This window comes from Myripristis murdjan, chromosome 18 (assembly GCF_902150065.1).
Source record: "Myripristis murdjan chromosome 18, fMyrMur1.1, whole genome shotgun sequence".
Lineage (NCBI taxonomy): Eukaryota > Metazoa > Chordata > Actinopteri > Holocentriformes > Holocentridae > Myripristis > Myripristis murdjan.
Window position 1 is genome coordinate 20,059,851 of NC_043997.1, and position 24,312 is coordinate 20,084,162.

Genomic DNA, 24,312 nt, shown 5'->3' on the forward strand with positions numbered 1-24,312 from the left:
TCAGTGAGTTATAAGGTGCTGTGTGGCAGCTGATGTCTTGCACAAGTATTTAAACAAAACACAGCAAAGAAAATAAAAAAGAGATGCAATCGGGATGAGTCGTGGGTTAACCATTTTATGACCGGACTAACTGTAGCAGTGGTAATGTGGGGGAGGGAGGGGACAGATTGAAAACATCAGGGGGACTCTGTGTCTCTGTGTCTCTGTGTGAGTGTGTGTGAATGGTTGATGTGAGTTTTTCCGAGTGCGTGCTCTGTCTTTTATTGGCCCAGGTCATCATGGTGTTGGTGGCTGTGTGGCTCAGGTCCCTGGCTGCTCCAGTACATCTGGCTCCCCTCGGCATCCTCATTCCTCATCTGCCAACTGTTTTTTACATTACTTCCTTTATATTATACATATATATCTTTTGTTGTTTTGTTTTCTGTGCTTACAACATCCATTGCACGTCTGTCCGTCCTGGGGAGGGATCCCTCCTCTGTTGCTGCCCTGAAGTTTCTTCCTATTTTTCTCCCTGTTAAAGGAATTTTTTAGGGAGTTGTTCCTCATCCGATGTGAGGGTCCAAGGACAGAGGATGTTGTATTTCCTGTAAAGCCCTTTGAGACAAATTTGTAAGTTGTGATTCTTGGCTATATAAATAAATAAAATTGAATTGAAATTGCTGTTTTGACGTTTCTCCGTAGATATTTCATGGGATTTAGATCTGGACTCATTGCTGGCCTCTTCATGACTCTCCAGGGCTTTGTCTTAAACCATTTCTGGTGTTTTTTTGGGTCATTGTCCTGCCGGGAGACCCATGACTTCTGGCGGAGACCCAGCTGTCTGACACTGGGTCCTACATTGTGCTCCAAAATGCTTTGATAGTCTTCAGATTTCATGATGCCGTGCACAAAAGTCAAGGCGTCCGGTGCCAGAAGCAGCAAAGCAAACCCAAAATGTCAGTGACCCTCCACCATGTCTGACCTGAGGGACCATGCTCTTTTGTTTGAAGGCTCTGTTTTGGTCTCATCTGTCCACAGGACATTCTACCAGTAGGATTTTGGCTTCCTCAGGTAAGTTTAGGCAAACTCCAGTCTGGCTTTTTGATGTCTGTGTCCATTCTTGGAGTTCTGTGTGCAATGATACAGATTTGGCTTGTTTCCCTGCTTTTTATGGTGCTACAATGCCAACAAAAGAAAAAAAAAAAAAAAACGTGAATACCAAAGCATTTTTAATTTTCAGGGAGTAGTGGTGAATTATCTGAAAGAAGTGCAGGGTGCCAGTATTTTTTGCCATGACTGTATGCTTGTAACCATCAGAAGACAGTGTGTGTATTTTACCGTGTGTGTTATGATCCCACATGAGAGCTGTACCACCTCTGATCCCTCCAGCATAATGGAGCCTGCAGGAGGTATAATTTAGCAGAAATGGTCACAGACATTCTGTGAGTAGAAAGACAAACATTACATAAACACTTTTTAGGCAAAAAAAAAAATGGATTCAAGCCTAACCCTAACACAAAATATACAGTACAGAAGTTTGGACACACCTTCTCATTCAATGCATTTTCTTTATTTTCATGACTATTTACATTGTAGATTCTCACTGAAGGAATCCAAACTATGAATGAACACATGTGGAGTTATGTACTTAACAAGAAAAGGTGAAATAACTGAAAACATGTTTTATATTCTAGTTTCTTCAAAATAGCCACCCTTTGCTCTGATTACTGCTTTGCACACTCTTTGCATTCTCTCGATGAGCTTCAAGAGGTAGTCACCTGAAATGGTTTTCCAACAGTCTTGAAGGAGTTCCCAGAGCTGTTTAGCACTTGTTGGCCCCTTTGCCTTCACTCTGCGGTCCAGCTCACCCCAAACCATCTGGATTGGGTTCAGGTCCGGTGACTGTGGAGGCCAGGTCATCTGCCACAGCACTCCATCACTCTCCTTCTTGGTCAAATAGCCCTTACACAGCCTGGAGGTGTGTTTGGGGTCATTGTCCTGTTGAAAAATAAATGATCGTCCAACTAAAGGCAAACCGGATGGGATGGCATGTTGCTGCAGGATGCTGTGGTAGCCATGCTGGTTCAGTGTGCCTTCAATTTTGAATAAATCCCCAACAGTGTCACCAGCAAAACACCCCCACACCATCACACCTCCTCCTCCGTGCTTCACAGTGGGAACCAGGCATGTGGAATCCATCCGTTCACCTTTTCTGTGTCTCACAAAGACACGGCGGTTGGAACCAAAGATCTCAAATTTGGACTCATCAGACCAAAGCACAGATTTCCACTGGTCTAATGTCCATTCCTTGTGTTTCTTGGCCCAAACAAATCTCTTCTGCTTGTTGCCTCCACTTAGCAGTGGTTTCCTAGCAGCTATTTGACCATGAAGGCCTGATTGGCGCAGTCTCCTCTTAACAGTTGTTCTAGAGATGGGTCGGCTGCTAGAACTCTGTGTGGCATTTATCTGGTCTCTGATCTGAGCTGCTGTTAACTTGCGATTTCTGAATTTCTGAGGCTGGTGAATCGGATGAACTTATCCTCAGCAGCAGAGGTGACTCTTGGTCTTCCTTTCCTGAGTCGGTCCTCATGTGTGCCAGTTTCGTTGTAGCGCTTGATGGTTTTTGCGACTCCACTTGGGGACACATTTAAAGTTTTTGCAATTTTCCGGACTTACTGACCTTCATTTCTTAAAGTAATGATGGCCACTCGTTTTTCTTTAGTTAGCTGATTGGTTCTTGCCATAATATGAATTTTAACAGTCGTGCAATAGGGCTGTCGGCTGTGTAGTAACCTGACTTCTGCACAACACAACTGATGGTCCCAACCGCATTGATAAAGCAAGAAATTCCACTAATTAACCCTGATAAGGCACACCTGTGAAGTGAAAACCATTTCAGGTGACTACCTCTTGAAGCTCATCGAGAGAATGCCAAGAGTGTGCAAAGCAGTAATCAGAGCAAAGGGTGGCTATTTTGAAGAAACTAGAATATAAAACATGTTTTCAGTTATTTCACCTTTTTTTGTTAAGTACATAACTCCACATGTGTTCATTCATAGTTTTGATGCCTTCAGTGAGAATCTACAATGTAAATAGTCATGAAAATAAAGAAAACGCATTGAATGAGAAGGTGTGTCCAAACTTTTGGCCTGTACTGTATGTTACAACGAGATAAAGCTTATTGGTCATAATATGTATTCTAATTCCTACCATAATCCGGCATGTCAATAAATAAATATGCTAAATATTCCATTCATTATTGGTAATGGTATAAATCTTACAGTTTAAAAGCAATATGCATTCTCAGTCAATATACATTTTTATGGCTGTGGGCACAATTTTGGTATCTCACAGTTTTAATTTTATGTTGTCAAACTCTAGATTTTGATTGGTTGTGGCTGCTCCTACAAAATATAGAGAGAAGATGATTGTCTTTCAGCATCTGGTTATTGTAAATAAAAGTAATTTCCCCCTGGGGATCAATAAAGTATTCTGATTCTGATTCTGATTCTGATCTGGTGGGTAAGTTATCATATATTGTTTTGTTTAAACATGGCTTGTATTTTCCATGAAGTGTAGAATTTCACAAAGATGTCCAATGTTGAAGATGTCCCGTGGATTCCTGAATAATTCCCGGTGTTCTCAAAAACAGGTGATGACATGACCCAACAGAGGCAAAGTCCTCTTTGTTGATGGAAGCCTAACTTCTGGGAGTGTACCCGGTGCTGCAATAGCTTTGCCTACAAGGAAATAAAACCCTTGTGTTAGTCATGAGGCAGATTTCCATCCTCTCAGTGCCAGTTGGTGATTTTTCTCTCGGTTGGAGCCTGGCCACTCTTCATCTGTTATGGCCACATCAGCACCAATCCCCAAACTCGCCGAGGAAAACTTGGGATGTGGCGGTTTTCCACCCAACTTTCACAGCTCGTAACCCCGACTCCTCAACATGACTGTGCTGCTGTGGTTGCTTACTTATTGTGCACTTTCTCCTTTTCATTAGAAAATCCGATGAGCTCTGAACAGTCAGCAGACCAGAGGTGTTTTTTTTTTTTTTTTTTTACTATGAATCAGTGTTTCCTTTCAGGCTGTAGTGGTTTGTGCGCAGGAGTCTGAATCTGAATGTTGTTTCAGCTTTAACACCCTGCAAATAAAATACTCATCTGAAACAATGTCTCTCTCTGTCTGTACAGTTTACACATTCACACACACACACACACGCACACACATGGAGTCTGTAGCACTTGGCTCAGCAACATGTAAATATCTGAGGTTCCATTGAGCCCATTCACAGTTTTTAACCTGATATTTAATGACCTCTCTTAATTTAACATGAAATTAACATGATGATATGTTTTCAATGTGCTGTTCATATTTTGTACGCATCAGTGTTTCTTTGGGGTCCGTTTGATCCCTGGCTGTTTTAGAAAAACATAAAAGGAATATCCCCATGTAGTTGTTTTGGACACTGAGGAACTAAAACATCCTATTTATAACCCTCAAAAACTTCCATCTGCTTAGTAAATTTGACATTTGGGAGGAAAAACCTGATTCCTCTGACTCCTGATGTAAGGAGGGTGGGTGGGGGGAGGTTTATGTTTTATTTTAAAGGCTATTTATGTGGTCATCATGACACATAAAGAACCTGGCACATCAACTTGGGAAACTATTTGTATTAAAATCATTTTCTGGAGGTCTGCTATGGTTAAGTTGACCCAAATGATTTAAAACATTTTGAGTAAATTTGAAGGTAATAGAAGGGTTTTATTTCCCATAATTAATGACTCTATGCATTTTGATGCCTGTACGTATCCCTGTCGAAGGAAGTGTTACCCAACTATTGTCTTTCTTTTTTGTTATGTTGTCCAGTGTTATTTTCCTTTTTTACCATATTGTCAAGTGTAACGTGCATGCAGAACAAGAACACTGCGAAGTATATATAAAAAAACAAACAAACAACAACAAATTGCAGATGTTAAATGTGTAATTCTTAATATTGACGCATGGGGTCGCCAAACTCACATGACCACATAGTTCTCCTACTCGGCCACGCCACAAGATGCTAACTGGCCAATCAGAAATCCTGCGAAGGTTTGACAAACGTCTACAGTAACCAATCATAACCCACGTTATACAGAACACACCAACTGGCGATTACGTAGGGCGGGATTTGCATCTCCGTTACTTCCTGTTCAATAACGCTTCATGCGCTTTTAGTCAATAATCCAGATTATACACATTCTGGTCGAACCAGTGAATTATTTACCACGTAAACAAATGAAAGTCTAGCTGGAGTTAACCGGGACGCAGTTGCGATGGGTCTGCTGACGATTTTGAAGAAGATGAAGCACAAGGAGCGGGAGATGAGACTGCTGATGCTGTATCCTCTGGAGCTCTGTGCCGGCACCGCTCATACTAGCATTACAGCCCATTCTCTGTTGATAATAATGTTATTTACAGGAAGCGTTCACATTAAGTTTAAGTTTTAATGCTGTAATGCGTGTAGAAATTGGTGGTTTGTGTGTAAAAGATGTTTTTTTGTGTGTGTGATGCTTTGGTAGTTAGCGAGCTTATGTAATAGCAAGGGGTGAATGAGGCAGCTAAAGCACCCAAAAAAAAAAAAAATGCCAAGGGTTTGTGTGTGTGTGTGTGTGTGTGTGTGTGTGTGTGTGTGTGTGTGTGTGTGTGTGTGTGTGTGTGTGTGTGTGTTTGGTCCTTAACCGTGCACATGCAGAGGTCTGGACAACGCGGGGAAGACCACCATTCTGAAGAAGTTTAATGGAGAAGATGTGAGCACCATCTCTCCAACACTGGGCTTCAACATCAAAACCCTGGAGCACAGAGGGTTGGGACACACACACACACACACACACTCAAATACATCAAACCACACTGCTGTTCTCCAGTGTCAAGTTTTTTTGTGTGTGTGTATATATGTTCTTTCTAGATTTGTCCTGGGTATTCCTGGTTTTCCACCTCCTGTGCTGTTTGAATCCTCATTGCCTCTCCTCTAACTCCTCGTCCCACTTTCCTCTCTCTCTGCCGGTTTCCAGGTTCAAGTTGAACATTTGGGATGTCGGGGGCCAGAAGTCGCTGCGGTCCTACTGGAGGAACTACTTTGAGAGCACAGACGGGCTGGTGTGGGTGGTGGACAGCGCGGACAGACTGAGGATGGAGGACTGCAGGCAAGAGCTGAGCGCACTGCTGCTGGAGGAGGTACACACACACACACACACACACACACACACACAAGGTTAAAGTGCTGAATGTGTGCAAGTGGGGCTCTGGGATAATTCAGTATTATCATTTTCATCTGGCCGAATTATTTTTTTGCTCAGATCAGAATGACTGTATGACTCACGTCTCTGTTCCAAACTGATGATAGGCAGATTTTTAAAAAACTCTGCAAAAAAAAAAATCAGCCATGAAACATTGTGAGGAATATTTGAAAATGTGACATCAAATCCAAACCTGCGACTGGATTCAATGGGATGAGCCTGAATTTGATAATTAAACATGACATTGCAGATGTAAGTCATGCCATAACGTTAAAGGATGCCACTCCGTGTTGGAGGTGCTGATAAGAGGATCCCCTGTGCTGGGTGATATGTTTTATGTGTTGGGTGAAACGTTCAATGATTCAGTTTTTGTATTTTACTCATATTTGTATCGCTTATAATTTCATATTTATTCCATTTATCTCATATGCATCGCCTAGCTTTGAGAGCTCATCTGAAATAGTTCCAAAAGGTAAACATTACTGCATCAGCTACACGGTCTTAATGATAACTGTAATTAACTAATAACTAATTTTTAACATTGATCAATAGTCAAAGTTATATGTACAGGTGGGAATCACTGGGTAACAGGTGATATGAAACTGTAACATTATTTTACCTACAATAACAATGGCATCAGGATACAGGCGATTGTACAATATACTGTAAGATAATCAGCAATCATACATCAGTGTTTTTATCTCAAGAAGACAAAAAACACCTGGAAAAGGCAGAATAATTTTCCAGTGAGCAGATACCAGTTGTGTTTTTCAGTGTTTTAATATGCACAGCGACTGCAACATGAACAATTGCAGATAAAATACCGAAAGGCAGGGAACAAACCTGTCATCTGAGCAAATTAAACTGAAACACCAATACTTGGCACAAGTGCATCGATATTATCACAAGAGGCAGTATCATGATATTTGGATATTTTGTCCCATCTGTGGTTATATGTAAGTGTTGGAAAAATAAGAAATGCGAGCAGAGGTCATTGACCTTTTCCATCATCCTCTCTCCGTCTGGCTCCAGAGGCTAGCCGGCGCCACGCTGCTGGTGTTTGCCAACAAACAGGACTTACCAGGAGCGCTGTCCAAAGAGGCCATACAGGAGGTGAGCACCTCACACAACAACACCACATTCAACCTTTGAAACAGCACGCTAAGGGACTGTTGTCTGTCATATTTAAAACGTGTTTGTTTTGGTCTCAGTTGATGCAGACGCTCACACTGAACCAGCTGAGATAAGAAATGGCAGATAAAGTTTATTCTCTCTGGGTGAGAGTGCTTTGATTTTATCAAGGCGGTGATGATAACCGTCGCTGTACACAGACGCAGACAGGCGAAGTGAAGGTTGTACTGTTTTGGAAGACAAGGCTTGACGCAGTAGAGAGCGATGAAATAATAAAGTCAGTGCTACATAACTGATTAGTAGCATAGCCAACACTGGAGGTGAAACACAAACAATACAGTGCAGATAAGCAATCATGTTTAGTACATAGGATCTCTGTGCCTTGCAATGCAGTTCCACTCATTGTCCTCAAATAGATACGCTACCAGTGCATCGAAACAGGAAAATATTAATGTAGTCAAATGAATGGGTGCAAATGTACATGCAGTTGTGGTTGTGACTTACTGTGTGTGTGTGTGTGTGTGTGCATGTGTGTGCTCCTGCAGGTGCTGGCTCTGGATGAGATTAAAAGCCATCACTGGTGCATCATTGGCTGCAGCGCTGTAACAGGAGAGAACCTGCTGGCCGGAGTGGACTGGCTACTAGACGATATCGCTGCAAGGATCTTCACTGCTGACTGAAGAGGGAGTGAGAGTGTGTGTGAATGTGTGTGTGTGTGTGTGTGTGTGTGTGTGAGTGAGTTAATGTGTCTTACTATGGAGGAAAAACTGCTACTAAAACTGTTAAAATACCAATCTCTTTGACTCTGCAACACATTGGTTGGAGGCGCAGGTGATTAGCGCTTGTCTTGTAGGTTCAGTCACGTCTGCAGTGTCATGATCTGACTGCAGACGTCAGGACTAACAGGGAGCGAGGAACTGGCTACTTTTAGTGTCTGTACCAATCAGGCTGTGTGCTTCCCTGTTTGTTGTTTGATGTAAATACAGAATTCAAATGTAAGTGCATGCAGCACAGTAACAGAAACAAAGCCTTTCATCAGACATGGACTGCCCACTGCAGGAGACAGTCAAGATGAAGATTTAATCTCCTGTGTGTATATGCCTCTGTGTGTGTGTGTATATGTATGTAAGGCACTGACAGGTGAGAACCATGAGTAGCTCCTGCTTTTATACTCTCCAAACTTGTCAATTGACAAGTTGTGCCTCACTGTTTTCTAATAAACTTTGATGTCTGCTCTATTGAGGCTCTTACATTCTTACTATTGAAATGCAGATTTTGCTTTTCATGCCTGTTTCACACAAGATCCACATACTTGACTCCGTTTGACAACTGTTTGTGTTCCAACAATATTAATAGACTATCCTGATGATTAAGATGGTACACTTATTCTGCTTTAATGAGCAAATGATTTTACACATCACTGTACACTGCTCATGCCAAGGCAATACAGGTAATGTGTGAGCTGAAAATTGTGTAGTGAAGATATTTGATTATGTTAGCATTTGGCCACATAACTTACTGGCTTTAGAATGATGAACTCGACTCCAAGTGAAACAAACTTTATTTTAACACAACAAAAATTCCAGGACAACACTTGGTGGATTGATGCACAAATACAATTTCAGAATTAATGAACCAAAGCTAACAAGGTCACTAGAAAAGAAATCCAGACTGATTTGATGAGCTCATCAGGTGTGTTCATACAGAAATTCATCTTTGTTCTTTGAACACCTGGTTTAACATGCATGTACATTTTTTGTAAAAGCAAAATCCATGTGGGAGTAACAGCTGTAAACAGAACGATCAGGACAACACTGGCAGCTCCAGATGACAGGCTACAGTAGAGCGTCCATGACGGCACATCTGCAAGTTTGAGTCTGCAAAAGGAAAGGAAAAACAAATCTTCAAGACCAAGTAGGTTTACATATTAATTCTAATAAAAAATGAAGACTAGTCTTGATCAGAGGGGATACCAATCAGTCATGAATCTTCAGACTGGGGCGGTAATGGTCATTCATCACTTCTAATTACATAAACTGTTTCTGAAAATGATTTGGACAACACACACCTTACTGTGCAGCCACCAACTGCAGACAGCTGTCCAAGAGCTCGCCTGGTTGGAGATCTGGAAGAGGAGACAAAGTGTTTAATAAACCATGTTTGACAATGTGTCTTCAGATTCAGAGGTTCTGTGTTTGGGATCAGAGGGGTTACCAATCAGTCATGAATCTTCAGACTGGGGCGGTAATAGAAACTCATCACTTCAGCTCAACTGGCTGCATACATTTATGATTGCCATCCTGTGTAATGAAACCTTAATACTACACACTTACATGGAGTTTAAAGCCACTCAAAAAAAAAAAAAAATCCACTCACCAGCATCAGAGACAAGATGGAGCCCAGCAGGATCACTGATCAACCTCCAGTGGCACAGAGCTGAAAGAATAAGTTTTTGTTAGCAAAAAACACCAACCTTCCATTTACTTTTTCATTTATCAAGCTGAAATAAACTGCAACACCTTAACGTTTCACTTTGAAGACTTGTCTGTTGTGCATGTTTCAGTCAGTCCTCTCATGCATGCCTTTCTGACAAACCAGTGTCATCTATACAGATTTTGGGTGCTTTTATCCAAAATTCACCCTTCAATAAAATTAGTGGGCTGATTAAAGCTACAGTCACAACATCCTGATAATGCATGCATGAAAAATAAAGCAATGGAATCTGTTTCTTCATTTACACTTCAAACCCACAACAATAAATTTTGCATTTGGATTCAGGAATGTGATCAGAGAGTGAGCTTTCAGCCATTGGCCACTGTCACAGGCTTATTATAAGACCCGAGTAATACTGACCTGCATTTAATTGCTCTTCTGCACAATTCCAGGAGGCTACTTTCTTCATCCCGTCACCACTCCTCAGGTGAACTGCAGGTAGTTGAAAGCAGAAAGACCTGCAAGAAAAAGGGGCTTATCAAATCTGACTGATGCATCTTCAGACTTAAGTGTCAGTCTTTGTGATCAGAGGGGTTACCAATCAGTCACGAATTTTCAGACTGGGGCGGTAATGTTAATTCATCATTTCACCTTCAAACTGGTTACATCATTTGCAATTTAAGCCCTGTATAAACAAAATATATACAGACAGTCTAAAAGACACACATTCGGCTACTCACCAGCAGAGACGGGGCACAGGAGCACAGGTGAGACTCAACAGCACCGCAGAACTGCATGGATGAATGACATCTGTTAGGAAAAATTAATCCCAGTTTATTTAAACCATTTATTACTGCAGTCCCACCACACTAGCTCTATCAACTTCCACAAGACAACCATTTTGAGTTTGAGAAGTCAACTGCTGATCATGTTCTGTCACATCCATTTCCATTCAGACTGTTGGTAACCCCAACGGGTCTTCACCTTATTGCCAAGGCAACGCCAGTGGGTTCACCTTTTCAGGTTCTGGCATTTACACAGGGCGTAAGACGCGTGCGGGTGTCATCACACAGAACTGGGCGACAGACTCACTCATATTTAATAAACTTAGGACCAAGACGACTGCACTTTAATTCATATCAGAGGTTTATAGTGTGATGCACAGCAAACGTACATGCTTTGGCACAAAAAAAAATTTGCTATGCAGCCTCTTAGCAGGCTAGCTGCATTTTAGCAGACAAAATCATTGTTCCCCAATTTCTGCAATTGTTTAACCTTAATATACCTTTTACCCACCTCCAAAAGTCATGAAAATACTACATTATGTAGATTCATTGATTATTTCACTATGATAGGCACCTTAGTTTGTGTAGATGCTCCAAGTCCATGTGTCCTGCAGTCCGTCTCCTCTCATATCCAGGTACCTTAAAGAAAAGCTACTGTTAGATCTCAGGACAAAACCTCAAGCTCAAGTGCTGATAATGTTCACTGACGTCAGATATTCCGTTTCTCAACAGCAGTTCAGACGAACGAGATTCCAAGTTTATCTCATCATTTTCAGTACAATGTCAGGAATTGGGGGAAAAAACCAAGTGTCACATCCTTACCTCAGTCTACCACATCCATCCAGCAAAAGGTCTCCTTGAATCATCTGTTGATTGGAGAACCAAGATAATTAAAATTCTGTATCCATTTTGGAGAAATCCTACCTCAACTTAGTTCATTAGGGGTTGAAAATTTGACATTTTAAGGATTCAATGCATCAACATGCATGCAAATGAGCTACATTTTAGTGATCTGCAGTATCACTAAAAAGTCCTGCCCACCATTATTTCAGCTTCACATCTAAAGGTTAACTGCATTTTTTAAACTAAAAAAACGCTTAGGTTTTCAGTTGTTGAACAGCAAATCCCACATTGTGTTCTGAACCATGCCATCCCTCTAGTGAAGTTGAATAAAAAAAAGCAGACTTGTCTTTACTATGTCACCTGCCATCCATTTTTATTTCAGTAATGAGGCATTAAACTGCCAGTAAACTCAAAGTTCATGAACATATGACTCAGCCAGAAGACAAGTCACAGCAGAACGGGAACCGAAGATTGAAGATGCAGTTGCTCAGATGTTCGTGTCGTTTCACATTGGGTCAAAGTGAGCTAAGTTTCATCATCACTGGAACTGCATCATAGGAGAAGGAAAACCCTGTCTATTAATTCATGTTGTGAGTAACCAGCAGATCGAGGCTTACCCTTCAATGTGACTTGCTGCTGCGCCCTCATGTTGAGTCATGGGGCTCTGGGAAGATAAACAGAAGTACTATTAGGTTGACAATGAGAACTTGATTCAGCCTTTGTGACAGACTGCCATGTGACACCAAGTAAAGTGATCATCCTCCCAAAACAAGAAACACCGTGCCCTTAGTTTCAACATACATTAAAGGAAGGATTCATGTAATACTGTGTTTCTGCCAGCAGTCTATTACAGGAAATTCAAGACACCAGAGGGAGGCGCCTTCCTCTTTATAAAAACCACACATCTGCAATTTGGGCACTTTGGTCAGATCACAGAAATGGCATTTCTGAGAACTCACTCACTTGTCACGCAGCCGTCAGCATCCCTCGCTTTGCATGGAGTCCAACCTGGCAAACAAACACCAGCTGGTAAATAGCATGTTTAGGCTGCTGACAATGAATGCAAGCTACAAAAAAAAAAAGGCTGATCAGATTGAGAATTGGCATCAATGGATTCAGGCATATGCTTGTCATTGAATTTAATCATCATGTTTACAACCCAACGTTGACTTGATTCCAGGAATAAACAGGTGGCACTCACTTCAGTCGGCGTGCCAGCTTTTTAGAGGCTCTGTTACAGCACTGCGGGCGCCAACCTATACAATAAATCATTTTGTTAGTCATGAGAGGAAAGGGAAAGTTAGGCTGAAGTCTCTTAGAGGGCTCATCAGCTTGAAGGTTAGCATCACTGAAGTCAGGCATATGCTTGTCTTTTAGGAAAGAATCATCACTTAGAAGCCTCGTGGTATTTATTGAGCACATTTATCCAACTTTTAACTCACCAGTCAGGGTGATTTTCTGCCCCTCTGCCATTCAGTGTAGCATACCTGTAAAAAAAAAAAAACAACATTTCACCACAACGTTTTGCACAAGTACAGAAAGCACTCTAGTAAAAGTAAGTTTGAGGCTTTGGATACTGTGATACGGTGTAAATTGTCTTTTCCTGGCTGATGCACTTCTCTGAACTTGGCTCCTTTTAGTCATATCCACATTACTGTTTCAAAAATCTTGTGCATTCATCTTGAAGCACCAACAATTATCCTTACAATATCAGTTTGTCCATATCACACAGCTTTGAATTGCTCAATCTACAAAACATGACATGCACTGCACTCAGTTTCAAGGACTTTGAGATCACAGCTTGAGCTCCTGTGTGCTACTCAGAATCTGGTAAAGAGGTTTCTTCAAAGGCTGATTCAGTAAGAGAGAGTTCAGGGATCATCACTGTAGCATCGAGCTCCTCAAACGGCCGGCCAGACCAAAATCAAGGCCGGCATAATGCATGTCTAACCAGAGTAAAGCATGGTCTCAAAGCTTACCTCGAGCAGGCAGCAGTTTCTCCTCATCTTCCTCACACCTGTAGAGGAAAGAGAAGGGAGCGGTCAGCGGGTTTCCAGTTGCACGGGGCTGGGAAAAGGAGCTTTCAAGCCCGACACACAGCTCTGAACTGAACCTGGGTCAGATTCGTGCTACTCAGTTCTTTGTTGGAAAGTTATCCTCAAAAAGATTCAGTGAGAGAGTTCAAAGAGGACATCACTGTAGCATGATTTAAAGTTTCAACCGGGCCATGCACTTCACAGCTTCCAGCCAGCAGCACTGAACACGGACCTTACCTCTGCAGGAGGAAGCTTCCAGACTTTTCTTCACCATCTAGAAAAGAGGGGATGAATTAGCAGGTTGCAACAGATAGAGCACCACGTGATAAGCCTTGCTGGAGCTTGCAAACGTGCTCACACTTCACTAAAGCTTTTCGTAGAGTCTCCCATCAGAATAATAAAGTGCAATCACAGTCATTCAGGACAGGTCTGTGAAAAGTATCATCACTGAGAGACACCGAGGCAGCGCCCGCCGCACGGCCGGCCCGGCTGCACCAACACTGGAGAAAAGATGTTTATTTCTTGGTTTTACCTACAAATATCACATGCAGGTTTTAGATTAAGCATGCTGTTGTTTAACACGTTATGTTCTAGGTGTAATATCGCGGGTTTTACACCCAGATGGCACCGGATTGTGCCGCCGGCCCACGCTGCACCGTGAGGCTAACACCGCTCAGGCTATGCACACACGGATTAGCTAAATTTACACAAATGCGTCGTAAACAGGAACTCCACCGCAGGAGTTTGGTTTACAGTGAAGGGTGTATTTTTTAAAAAACGCCGGTGTTTCTACATTTACGGGGAAGTTAGCAAGTAAATGACACATGTAATGTAAGAAGCAGCTCTTACCTCCGCCAGACGAGAGAAGGAAGTGGAAGAGGAAACATGTGCGGCGGCTTTTTATGTCCGTGTCCGTGACGCCTCCCACTCCTCAGAGTCACCGGGAAAATAACTAACTCTGCTCCTCACAGTAAACTGTTTTCTACTTGAAAACATATTAGACTTTGACAAAGAGTAATATTTACATGTGATAACCGACAAAAGTTTAAGTAAGAATAAATAACATATAAAAACATATAAAAAGTATGTAGTTTTTCAGAAACGTCATTTCCGTTGCAGAGACACGTGTTCTCCTCATGTCCACCAGATGTCAGCAGAGAGCTCATTTCAAAGCAAACAGCTGTAAGGAGTTTGTTTTAAAATGTCAAAAAGTCATATTTGTTTTTACACATTGTAACAGGAGTTTCAAAGATGTTTATTATACAGTTTATTTTTTCTGAACCCTGGCAAAATTTCACGTTCACAAACAAAAGAATTATTCATAGTAAACGCCCACTGTTTAATCTGTTTGAAACAAATTTAACAGTATGAGAAACATTTTTTATCTTCAAGTAAACTCAGCAGGAAGTATAGTCTTAGCATACTTCAGTAGTCTCCTAGACTACTGAAGTAGTCTAGGAGACTACTATTATGTCATGCTGACATAATAACAAGAACAACAACAATAATACTGTTTCCTTGCTGTTGATTTGGATTAATTCCAAATGACAATGCACAAAAATTACATGCTAGTGAAAAACTTTATTTCCAAATATAGATTTCTGAGATTTCTTCTTTCTGCAGGCACACACACGTACACACATACATAGCACCTGTCCACGTGTATCTCTAAAGTCATGTGCACTTAGGAAAGAGCACCTGTCACCTTCAGCTCCTCTTCCTCGTCCTCTCTGGATGCTGTGGTGGCAGCAGCACTCCCGGTGGAGGAGTGTGGCCCACCAGTGGCGGTGGACACAGGGAGGGATTTCGGAGCGGGACGGGGGGCGAAAGCCTGCAGTATGAGCTGCAGGAGGCTGGGCTTGCTGGAGGGAGCAGCCTGCTGGGGGCTCTTGCCTGTGGAGGGCTGAACCAGCAGAGCCGTGGAGAGGCTGGAGCCACCAGTGGACGTAGCAGCAGTGGCCTCTGAGGGAGTCGTCTGTAAAAATATAGCATGTAGGAGGAAAGAATTTTTTATGACATGTGGAGCACTTCCCTCTGAAATATTTTCTTGGGAGCTGGAAGCCCTCACAGGATTGTAAAACACTCCAATGTTCATTTCCCAGGATAACTTAACATACAGATCATTTTGTTTACCAAAGCCTGATAATACATTTTCAGCCTCTAACACAGTGGTTCCCAACCCAGTCCTCAAGGCCCCCCTGTCCTGCAGGTTTTTGTTCCATGCTCACCTGGCCCAATTAAGGCCCACACACCTTCTTGCACACCCCGTTCAGGTAGATCTGTTTCAACCAATCAGCATGAAGCCCTTAAATGGATCAGGTGTGAAATAGGAGAGCTGAAACAAAAACCTACAGGACAGGGGGGCCTTGAGGACTGGTTTGGGAACCACTGCTCTAACAAATACTTAAATTCATATGTAGCCATCTCACAATCATCCCTCCTGTCATTATTAATGCTAAACTCACTCCTGAATTTCAGAAAAAAAACATCACCACACTCCACTTCCACATTTGGACATTAAACCAATGACACATTTCGATCAGAACTGCCCTTTTTTCTATATTTCAGGCACATGCAGATGTCACGTTACCTCTGTGGGCCTCTGAGGCTGCACTGAGGGGTCATCAAGGCTGGAGCTGACAAAGGTGGAGGCTTCCTCTTCATCTGTCAGAGGGAAGGTGGAAACACGGAGAGACACATTGTAGGCAAATTAGAAGACAAAATCAATGCTCCAACAACAGTTAACCTAAGTATCTGCAATTGCAGTAATTTCATGTTTCAGTAACGTCATGATTGTTGCAGATTTCAGAGCATCATTTTGCTGTACTCACCACAAGAGATTTCACAGCTCACTTCTTGTCCTCCTCTCTCCACATCAGGTACAGGTACACTCACTGCCCTGAGGAATGACCCGGGCGCTGTCCCATCTCCGCTGTGCTCACCGCTCCCCTCTTCTTGGTTGAATTCAGGGTCAGCATTATCACCACGGTCAACAATCAGCGGCTCACCAGAGAAAAACACCCTCTGACTGGCATCTCCGCTCGTTTCCTCCTCATCTTCTGCGTTGATAATATTGATGTTCGCAGTTTCCACGGCGACACTACTTTCAATCTCAGGCGTCCCTGTGGCAGAATGGTCAGGAGCATCATGGTCGATGGATGGCGTGGAAATGAAGGCAGCAGCGTCTTCTTCGCCGTCCTCGCTGCCACTATGAACTGCTCCACTCATCTCCTCTGTAAAGTGCATGAAGTCATTGTGTCGGCCTCGGTCAACTGGACTCAGTGCTGCTTGTTCCTTATTGTCAGTGAGGCCAGCCTGCTCAGGGATGATCCTCATACACACTGCACGATAGACAGACACATAACTAGAAACACTCATGTAGCATATATATGTAAATTCTTACATATTTACGGATATATATATATACACATATATATATAAATAGATAGCAATTGTTTGACTTGTTTTTAAGTGTGGACTTTCCAAAGAGAGTTGATTAAAAACAGGCTTCTACAAGTTTCTTCATTTCAATTCTTACACTCACAATAAACATTAGTTTGTATTGGTAGCTTTATAAATGAAGTTTTATTTCTATTTTTAATTTTTAAATTTATTTTAAAGTAGTAGCTAGCTGGTTAGGATGACATATAAGAGAGGCTTGTTTGATATCCGTTAAACATGAATTGAAATAAGCTAGGCTAATTACCCTGACAGCTATGAAAACCTAGATAACTGTATTAAATGTCAGACATTTAACACTAACATTATGGCTAAATTAAAGAGTTATAATGCAGCCTCTAAGGCCTTAAACTGAGGCCTAGCTAGATAATATGATTTCTGACTTGCAGACAGTGGGAATGTGTTTACTGCGCATTTTCCGAACAAACTTCCCACGGTAAAGTTAGCAAACGTTAATACAGCTAATTTATCGTCGTGTAACATGAACTCACCGCCATGACACAGACAGACCAGGACACCTAGAACCAACACGTGTCGGCTATCCATCCTTTACAAAAGCCAAAAGGTAAAACTATAGCCGATTCACAAGTTTCCAACTCCAGATTAGCCGCTGCAGTGGCCAGGTTTATGAGGTTAGTCAACATAGAAATTTGTAAAATGCCGCCGTGTTTTGATTTGAACGAATTCCGATAAAAGAAAACACGGATGAGCGTTTTCATTGGCCACGTTAGGATGCTGCGCCATGGTAACTGTTGCTATGGTTTCCAAGTGTTTTCCCTTGCCGTGATGTGATACTGTTAGTCACACAGCATCCTCCATTATACTCCATGTAATAAACTGATATTATTTTACATTTATATTGAACTTTTACTCCATATCAGAACACAGCACGACCAGTGTTAAATAAATTATGCCTTTATTCTCATAAAAGTGCTCCTCGGTTTTTAAAAAAAAAAAAAAAAAAAAAAAAAAAAACAGAAGAAGAAGAAGAAGAAGAAGGAGAAGAAGAAGAAGAAGAAGAAGAAGAAGAAGAAGCCTACAACAATAAAAAATTTGATAAGGATACAAAAGAATTCTCAGAAAATTAATACAACTTCTTGACATATGGTAATAAGGCAATCAAAATATGATCAGACAGCCAAATACATAACAGATAACAGAGAATTATGATTAGCCTACTGTACACACTAACTTCATTGTAATTCAGTAAGTTGAGAAATCTCTTGGACCACCATATTAAGTCTTCATGCCCCGTGATTGCCAGTTTATAAATGAAGCTTTACTCTAATTCTCATGTTCAGTGTTGACTTTTACTCGCTGTAGGCCAGGCCAGGATGCTGCTTACTGCTGAGTAAAACTTGATTTACAGTTGCAAGGGGGGCAATCAAAAGACAAATAGGTCCTGCTGGTGCATTTACTGCTTATTTTATAACCTTGCTGAATAATATCGCTTCCTCTCTCTCTCTCTCTCTCTCTCTCTCTCTCTCTCACACACACACACACACATCTTCCTGTCCTGTCTCTTCAGGTTAACTAACCTTCATCAGAAAACGCAGTGAGAGACTTGAATTTTGCCTATGAGCTGTTAAGCTGTTTTACCTGTTTCAACCTCTCGCTAAGGCTTTGGTGTGATGAGATCAGTCCATTGATGTAGGTAAAAACTTGACAAAATCATAAATACATAACAGTAAGACAAATATGTGCACATGTGTGGGTCCGGCACAATATTCCTAATGTCTGTGTGTGCCGGACCCTTCTCATTAGCCATGTCTGATTACTGATTAGCTGCCAGAAAGCAATAAATGGCATTGATTAACATACAGAACAGCTGAGCAGGGCAAGAACACACATCCACTTAAAAGTCATTGCTATTTAACCCGAAAAAAAAAAAAAAAATCCATTCCTTTAGGTTACACATCAACAGTATGGCAGTTTCATCGTGCTAAACCAAAGAAAATCAGCACAGCTCTTCGTTGTGGATGGGCTCACCGGCTGAAATGTAAAATCAACGTACAACAATCAGTGTTTAGAGTCAGGGGTTGTGACTGGAAGGGGTGCAGAGGCCACCTGAAGACCACGTGCCTCAATGTGAAACCAGCAGCTCCAGGATTCCCAGTGAACACCCTCAGTCTGCGTGCAAACCAGCACATAGCGTGCGGCGCAGAGTGGCACCATGGTGTGGAAAAGGCAGTCAACTTTATATTGAGTAATTAAGACTGACCAAACAGCATTAATAATTACAGTTGTTTAGGCTTACATACACTGCATAGTAGCGTTTCCCTCTCCGTCTGACAGTGGAAAGGCTTCAGAAACTGCATTTAGATTCCACTGGCAGCTTTTCAGTAGCAGGGAAACACCGCATAACCATGATTTACACACATATATGTAAATATACTATAAATTAGAAAGTGAGTGTAGCTCTTTAGTTCTCCTGAAACTGTTGTGCTGAAAGTGATGTTGTGCTAGTGCTTCCTCTTCGACAAAGGCGAGGATGGCGGAGGTGTGGACGACGTGATGGGTGTGAGGGTGACGCTGTAGAGGTTGGTGATGAAGGCCTCCCAACCGCGGCGAAACGCTCTGTCCAGGGCCTGGTGGGAGCAAGAGGGCAAAGGTCAGAAATCAACGAATGATGAGAAATGTATCCATGTGTCTGAGATGAAAATGATCAATACACACAGTTCTTGAAATACCGTATTTTCCCTAGAAGTGGCTGTGTTGACGGCTGTGTTGAATCACTTTTGAATGAACGATTTCGATTTTCATGCGTAACGTCTCTTTGCTATTGTGACTCTGAGCTCGCCTCTCTTTTGTGAAAAGGCGTCTCAGCAAGGTTTCCTCTCTGAGTTCTACCTGGACAAAAACAGTCCCTGGATAATCAGGGTTATTCTGATCTGGGTTCATTCACTTCAGTCAGACCTCTTGACTAAAAACAGCTTGACGACTGACGCTTTCAGCAGCAGCCATGTTAGCTCGGCGGGCCTGCTCTGTGGCAGTTGCCGCGGCAACGTCTGATTCTACGCCGGTCAAGCTTTACAGCGTCCATGTGAACTATATTGCTTTGATGTGCGTGGCTAGTTTGCATCGAGCAAATCAGCTCCGTTTCTTTTGGTGTGGCGTGATCTCCTTCTAATCTCCCAGGAGGTCAGACCAGGAAGGAATGCCGGCCGCAGGGTGGAGCTGATTGGTTAATGGCAGTGGAATGTTTATGATGTGGGTTTAGTGGGCGGGTCAACGCTCCCGCACTCCGTTCCACTGATCGGGGACATGATAGACGGGGCACAGGAATGTCCCCTCCGTGTGGTTGTGTGTGTTGGTGTGTGAGCGTGTGTTCCACTGGAAGCGGAAAATCTTCAGAAACATGCGAGTCATGTGGCGGTGAAGCACATGAGGTGAAAAAGTGTGATAGCATGGAAGGCATTTGCACCTTATGTTGTAGTTATTTGTGAAAACTGTCACTAAAGGCTTCATTTTTACGTGGCGTTACACATAAGCAGGCACATCCAATCAGCTGATGTCTAATGTGCCGGTGACACGCACACATGGCCGCTGTACTTTGACCCGCATGGTTAGCTATTATTAGGGCACTATAAAACTTTTCCATAGCGACTAATAACTCAGTGTACAGCGTGGAGAGGTGACTGCAGCCACCGAGACTACCAGACCAAGAACTTTACCCTTCTGTTCTGCAAACTCTGAGAGCTCAGTTATGTAAGCGCCAGGGTTTAAAGTTTAACCAGGTATAGGGTAAACCCTGGCTGAGTGTGTGTATGTGTGTGTGTGTAAATATGTGAGGAACAGGAGCAGAAGTCAGTTAAAGGTCTTTACACCAGCTTCTCTTTGTCCTCACCTTGCGGTAATTCTTCATCGTGTTCCTCTTCACCATCTTCATCCCCTCCTCCTGCTCCATTCTCATCCTCCTCTCCTCCTCCCCTTCCCTGTCTTCCTCCCCCTGGCCGTTCTCCTCCTCATCTCTCCCCCTCTTCTTGTCTCTGATCAGCACCTGGTCGTCGGCGTGCTCGCGGACCTCAAAGTGAACAAGTGCAGGCTCTGTCCCTCTTCCCCCCTCCCCTCCGTCTTCTTCCTCGGTCGCCTGCTTCGCGGTCTCAATCTCTGCCTCCACCTCCAGGACAGGGGTGTCGATCTGAGTCTGTGAACCCAGGCTCGGCCTCTCCTCTCCGGGTGCGTCCTCCTCGGTTTTGGCCTCCTTCTGCTTCCTCCTGGAGCTCCTTCTCCACCTGCTGCTGCGCCGGCTGGGTTTCCTCCGGAGGAGAGTCTCCCCGTCGTCCTCCATCATCCCGTCATTAAAGTCAAATACCCCAGATTCCTGCCTTTCTCCAGCCCTGGAAATGTGCACCTCGCTCGTGGGGGTCCCATTCACGGCTCGCCCCTCTCTGCCTCCATCCTCTATCCCGCTCCACCTCTCCACCACCTCTGTTCCCGTCTCCACATCTTTCTCCCCGGCGGTCTCGGGCTCATCAAGCCGACCGTAGAAGCCGGTGGATTTGTCCAGGAACTTTGGCGCCCGGATGGAGCTCCGGACAGAGCTCTTTCTTGCGTTCTTGCCAATGGTCATCTTCTCTCCTCTTCTTCCTCACTTTGCTCTCTCTCCTCAGCTCTTTGCTCTCTTGTCCTCACTCACTTTTTCTCCTCGTGCTTCACCGCTACTTTTTTTTTTTTTTTTTTTTTTTCAACTTCTGGAACGGAAGGGGAAAGAGAGATTAGTTTAATGCCATTATACAATCCTGCCCCCATTCTCCCTCTTTCTCACACACACACACACACACACACACAGGCACACACTCACATACATTCCTAATCATTTCACAGCAGCTAGAGAACCTCATATAACTAAAAGGTTGGGAGAAGGGATGCTCGATACAAAACGAGATAAGAAAGGAAAAGAACACAGTGAAATGAGACAATAGATGGTAGATATTGTCCTAATGTGTGTGTGTGTGTGTGTGTGTGTGTGTGTGTGTGTGTTTGTGCGTTATCTCTGTTTATCTGCTGCTGCTGTGGATGGTACAGTATGTACAGACCTGCAGCACAATGTGAGGGCTAAAGTGACTGTGCAAAGTTCACTCCCTGTCTGTGTATACATACTCATGTACACGAGGTCAGCAGCTTTTTACGTTGGTGACCAATCAGCTGTGCACTATGAAGCATCAGATATTTATGAATCAAAACAACCCACGGTCAGATTTTGGTTGCAGACGTTTCTTGCCGGAGCAAAGACACTGACAAGCAAGACCAGTTGGTTTGTTTTTTTAATGGCACCAACAGTTCTGCTTTTTGTTTGACCGTCTGTGTGTGGCAGTGTTATCAGAGATAAGTGGATGTCAAAGCGAAAGACACACACACACACACACACACGTTGAGTTAGACTTTGACACTGATCTTGCCTGTTGGAAGCCAAAATCAATGACTTAATGTTGACTATCTATGTCAGTGGTTTTATGGTCGTGCACAGCGTTAAAGAGGAATTGCACTGAGTTCACATGTGTGTGCTTCACTCCAGCGTGAGGACAGACCCACTGCAAGCGGAACCACAAGTTGGTTCTAGATTTTAAACAGAGGTTATTAGACTTTTGCAGCCTCAAACCTAAAATTTGCTCGAGGATCCATGTTCATTTCACTATAATCTTGTCATTTGGGAGCCCACCAGAAACAAGGCTGAAACCTGTAGTTAAAGAGACACTGGAAATATGACTTTGAGCTCTCCTGCCATTATCTCCATTTCACTTCTACACTGCAAAAATATCACATCTGTACACTGCAACCAGTCATTTAGCCACATATTTGGTGTTAAAATCTGCCAGTGGGATGATATAATCCCAAATGTTTCCAACACAGCTTTACTTGTCTCAGGATTTTTTTTTTTTTTTTTTCAGGGAACAAGTATGAATATGATGAATTAAGGCAGAACAAGGCAGATCAGTCCACTAGGATCAAGAACATTAAATATGAGATTCAATGACTTGTTGCAAATGTGATTTCTCGTAGTGTATAACCCATAAACAAGTCAAATCCACAGTATTACAGTTAACCCATACGCTTAAAAACATCCCCATTGTGCTAAATCTGTTTCTCTATATATCTGTCTATCTATGTATATACATATATATGTGTGTGTGTGTGTGTCGAGAGAGAAAATGTGCTAAGTGGAGGCGGCTCGCACATGTATGCAAGCATAAATTTATTTTTAAAAAAATCAGAGCACCTGTTTGTGATACTGGTAGGTTTGATTACAATTTTGCAATGTTGCTGTCTGGTGGTAAAATAAAAGAAAAGAGAAAAGAGAAAGAAACAGCGTGAGAGGAGGAGAGAAAAGCAGAGAGAATTGTAGAAAATACACAGAACAGCGAGGTGGGAAACTGAAATAATGAGCCAAATACAGGTTGGAAAGAATGACACCGAATGACATTGAATAATAAAGAGGCACACAAATGTGATTTTTTTGTTGATCCATTCTTACATCAAACCTATGAAGCCAACTTTAACTCATACATACGTGATATACATGATATATAAAGTGCCTCAAAAGGTATGGCTACTTACACATAGAGCAAATATATAGATCTATGAAGAGGGAAAAAGAGAGAGGCAAGTCTTACCTGATCCAGCTGTTGTCTGCTCTCCTGAGTGTGAGTGTGAGCACCGGTGAACAGTATCTGCACTGTGTGTGTGTGTTAATGAATCTCTTTGGTGTGTGAGAGGTTGGAGCTCAGGATACACCCCTAACACACACCATCACACACCAACCCTGCCTGAACTTGCATGTCTGTCGTCACCAGAGCAAACACACGCAGATAAGAGTGCGCAAACACACACACACACACACAAGCATATGCAAGGAAGCACTCTCACTCTTAAGAGCTCTCTCTCTCTCTCTCTTACACACACACACACTCTCTCTGTGAGTCTATGAAGCCACACACAATCCTTTGACCTCCTTAAACATACACTGACTTCGAGATAAAGTTCTGATTGACGAGCTGTAACACAAAACATGCAAGAGATCGACAGAGATACATGTGTCACACAAACACACACTGAACGCTATCAAGGACATTTTAACATTTTAACACACCATCAGAAGCAAACATCCCATTGTTAACGAGAGCCTGTCGTTCAGTAACCATTAACAGGCATGTCAGCTGTCATAGATACGGCTGCATGGTACAGCAACTCCACTCAGCTGGCAATGCAGCTCAAAAGGCCGATGAACTGCCATGTTATCAATGTACAGGTGATCGTATATGCCTGTCAATCACTATTCACTAGTCACTATTGTCTTTAGTGTGTATATATTTTGCATATTTAGCCACTATTGTATATACTTTTAATTTTAATTGTAATTTTATTTTATGT

The 24,312-nt window shown here is 42.6% G+C and overlaps 3 protein-coding genes, 1 long non-coding RNA gene and 7 other non-coding genes across 15 annotated transcripts; 1 reads left to right on the forward strand and 10 right to left on the reverse strand.

The window, feature by feature from the left end:
* The first annotated feature begins 5,155 nt into the window (after window positions 1-5,155).
* On the forward strand, window positions 5,156-8,623 carry arl2 (ADP-ribosylation factor-like 2). The gene is made up of 5 exons (XM_030076026.1): window positions 5,156-5,356; window positions 5,711-5,821; window positions 6,030-6,192; window positions 7,287-7,367; window positions 7,931-8,623. The coding sequence occupies exons 1-5, from the start codon at window positions 5,292-5,294 to the stop codon at window positions 8,063-8,065; spliced, it is 555 nt and encodes a 184-aa protein (XP_029931886.1). The 5' UTR covers window positions 5,156-5,291; the 3' UTR covers window positions 8,066-8,623.
* A 305-nt stretch (window positions 8,624-8,928) lies between these two features.
* LOC115376452 (uncharacterized) lies at window positions 8,929-14,370 on the reverse strand. Of its 4 annotated transcripts, XR_003929807.1 has the most exons (14): window positions 14,332-14,370; window positions 13,720-13,756; window positions 13,426-13,463; window positions 12,889-12,933; window positions 12,648-12,702; window positions 12,410-12,454; window positions 12,064-12,110; window positions 11,426-11,469; window positions 11,178-11,242; window positions 10,559-10,628; window positions 10,239-10,336; window positions 9,762-9,821; window positions 9,454-9,510; window positions 8,929-9,262 (listed from the first exon to the last, which is right to left on the reverse strand). It is a non-coding gene; the product is annotated as an uncharacterized LOC115376452 (long non-coding RNA). The 4 variants fall into 4 exon arrangements; XR_003929809.1 differs by lacking the exon at window positions 14,332-14,370 and having other exon boundaries at window positions 8,929-9,248; window positions 13,720-14,287; XR_003929808.1 differs by lacking the exon at window positions 14,332-14,370 and having other exon boundaries at window positions 10,559-10,609; window positions 13,720-14,286.
* LOC115377252 (small nucleolar RNA SNORD31) lies at window positions 9,340-9,413 on the reverse strand. Its single transcript, XR_003929997.1, has one exon. It is a non-coding gene; the product is annotated as a small nucleolar RNA SNORD31 (small nucleolar RNA).
* On the reverse strand, window positions 9,581-9,652 carry LOC115377253 (small nucleolar RNA SNORD31). The gene has a single exon (XR_003929998.1). It is a non-coding gene; the product is annotated as a small nucleolar RNA SNORD31 (small nucleolar RNA).
* Window positions 10,398-10,471, reverse strand: LOC115377251 (small nucleolar RNA SNORD31). Its single transcript, XR_003929996.1, has one exon. It is a non-coding gene; the product is annotated as a small nucleolar RNA SNORD31 (small nucleolar RNA).
* Window positions 10,765-10,892, reverse strand: LOC115377254 (small nucleolar RNA SNORD22). The gene has a single exon (XR_003929999.1). It is a non-coding gene; the product is annotated as a small nucleolar RNA SNORD22 (small nucleolar RNA).
* LOC115377249 (small nucleolar RNA SNORD30) lies at window positions 11,308-11,377 on the reverse strand. Its single transcript, XR_003929995.1, has one exon. It is a non-coding gene; the product is annotated as a small nucleolar RNA SNORD30 (small nucleolar RNA).
* LOC115377246 (small nucleolar RNA SNORD29) lies at window positions 11,929-11,993 on the reverse strand. Its single transcript, XR_003929992.1, has one exon. It is a non-coding gene; the product is annotated as a small nucleolar RNA SNORD29 (small nucleolar RNA).
* LOC115377247 (small nucleolar RNA SNORD26) lies at window positions 13,262-13,336 on the reverse strand. Its single transcript, XR_003929993.1, has one exon. It is a non-coding gene; the product is annotated as a small nucleolar RNA SNORD26 (small nucleolar RNA).
* Window positions 14,371-14,959: 589 nt separating the features above from the next.
* Window positions 14,960-17,526, reverse strand: LOC115376449 (uncharacterized). 2 transcript variants are annotated; one of them, XM_030076024.1, is made up of 4 exons: window positions 17,433-17,526; window positions 16,314-16,823; window positions 16,073-16,146; window positions 14,960-15,457 (listed from the first exon to the last, which is right to left on the reverse strand). In XM_030076024.1, the coding sequence occupies exons 1-4, from the start codon at window positions 17,485-17,487 to the stop codon at window positions 15,167-15,169; spliced, it is 930 nt and encodes a 309-aa protein (XP_029931884.1). In that variant the 5' UTR covers window positions 17,488-17,526; the 3' UTR covers window positions 14,960-15,166. The 2 variants fall into 2 exon arrangements, 1 of the variants encoding a protein (XP_029931884.1); XR_003929805.1 differs by lacking the exons at window positions 16,073-16,146; window positions 16,314-16,823; window positions 17,433-17,526 and adding an exon at window positions 15,711-15,762 and having other exon boundaries at window positions 15,322-15,457.
* Window positions 17,527-17,955: 429 nt separating this feature from the next.
* LOC115376450 (uncharacterized) lies at window positions 17,956-21,749 on the reverse strand. The gene is made up of 2 exons (XM_030076025.1): window positions 20,789-21,749; window positions 17,956-19,529 (listed from the first exon to the last, which is right to left on the reverse strand). Exons 1-2 carry the CDS (start codon window positions 21,512-21,514, stop codon window positions 19,404-19,406), a joined length of 852 nt encoding a protein of 283 aa, XP_029931885.1. The 5' UTR covers window positions 21,515-21,749; the 3' UTR covers window positions 17,956-19,403.
* Window positions 21,750-24,312: the final 2,563 nt, after the last annotated feature.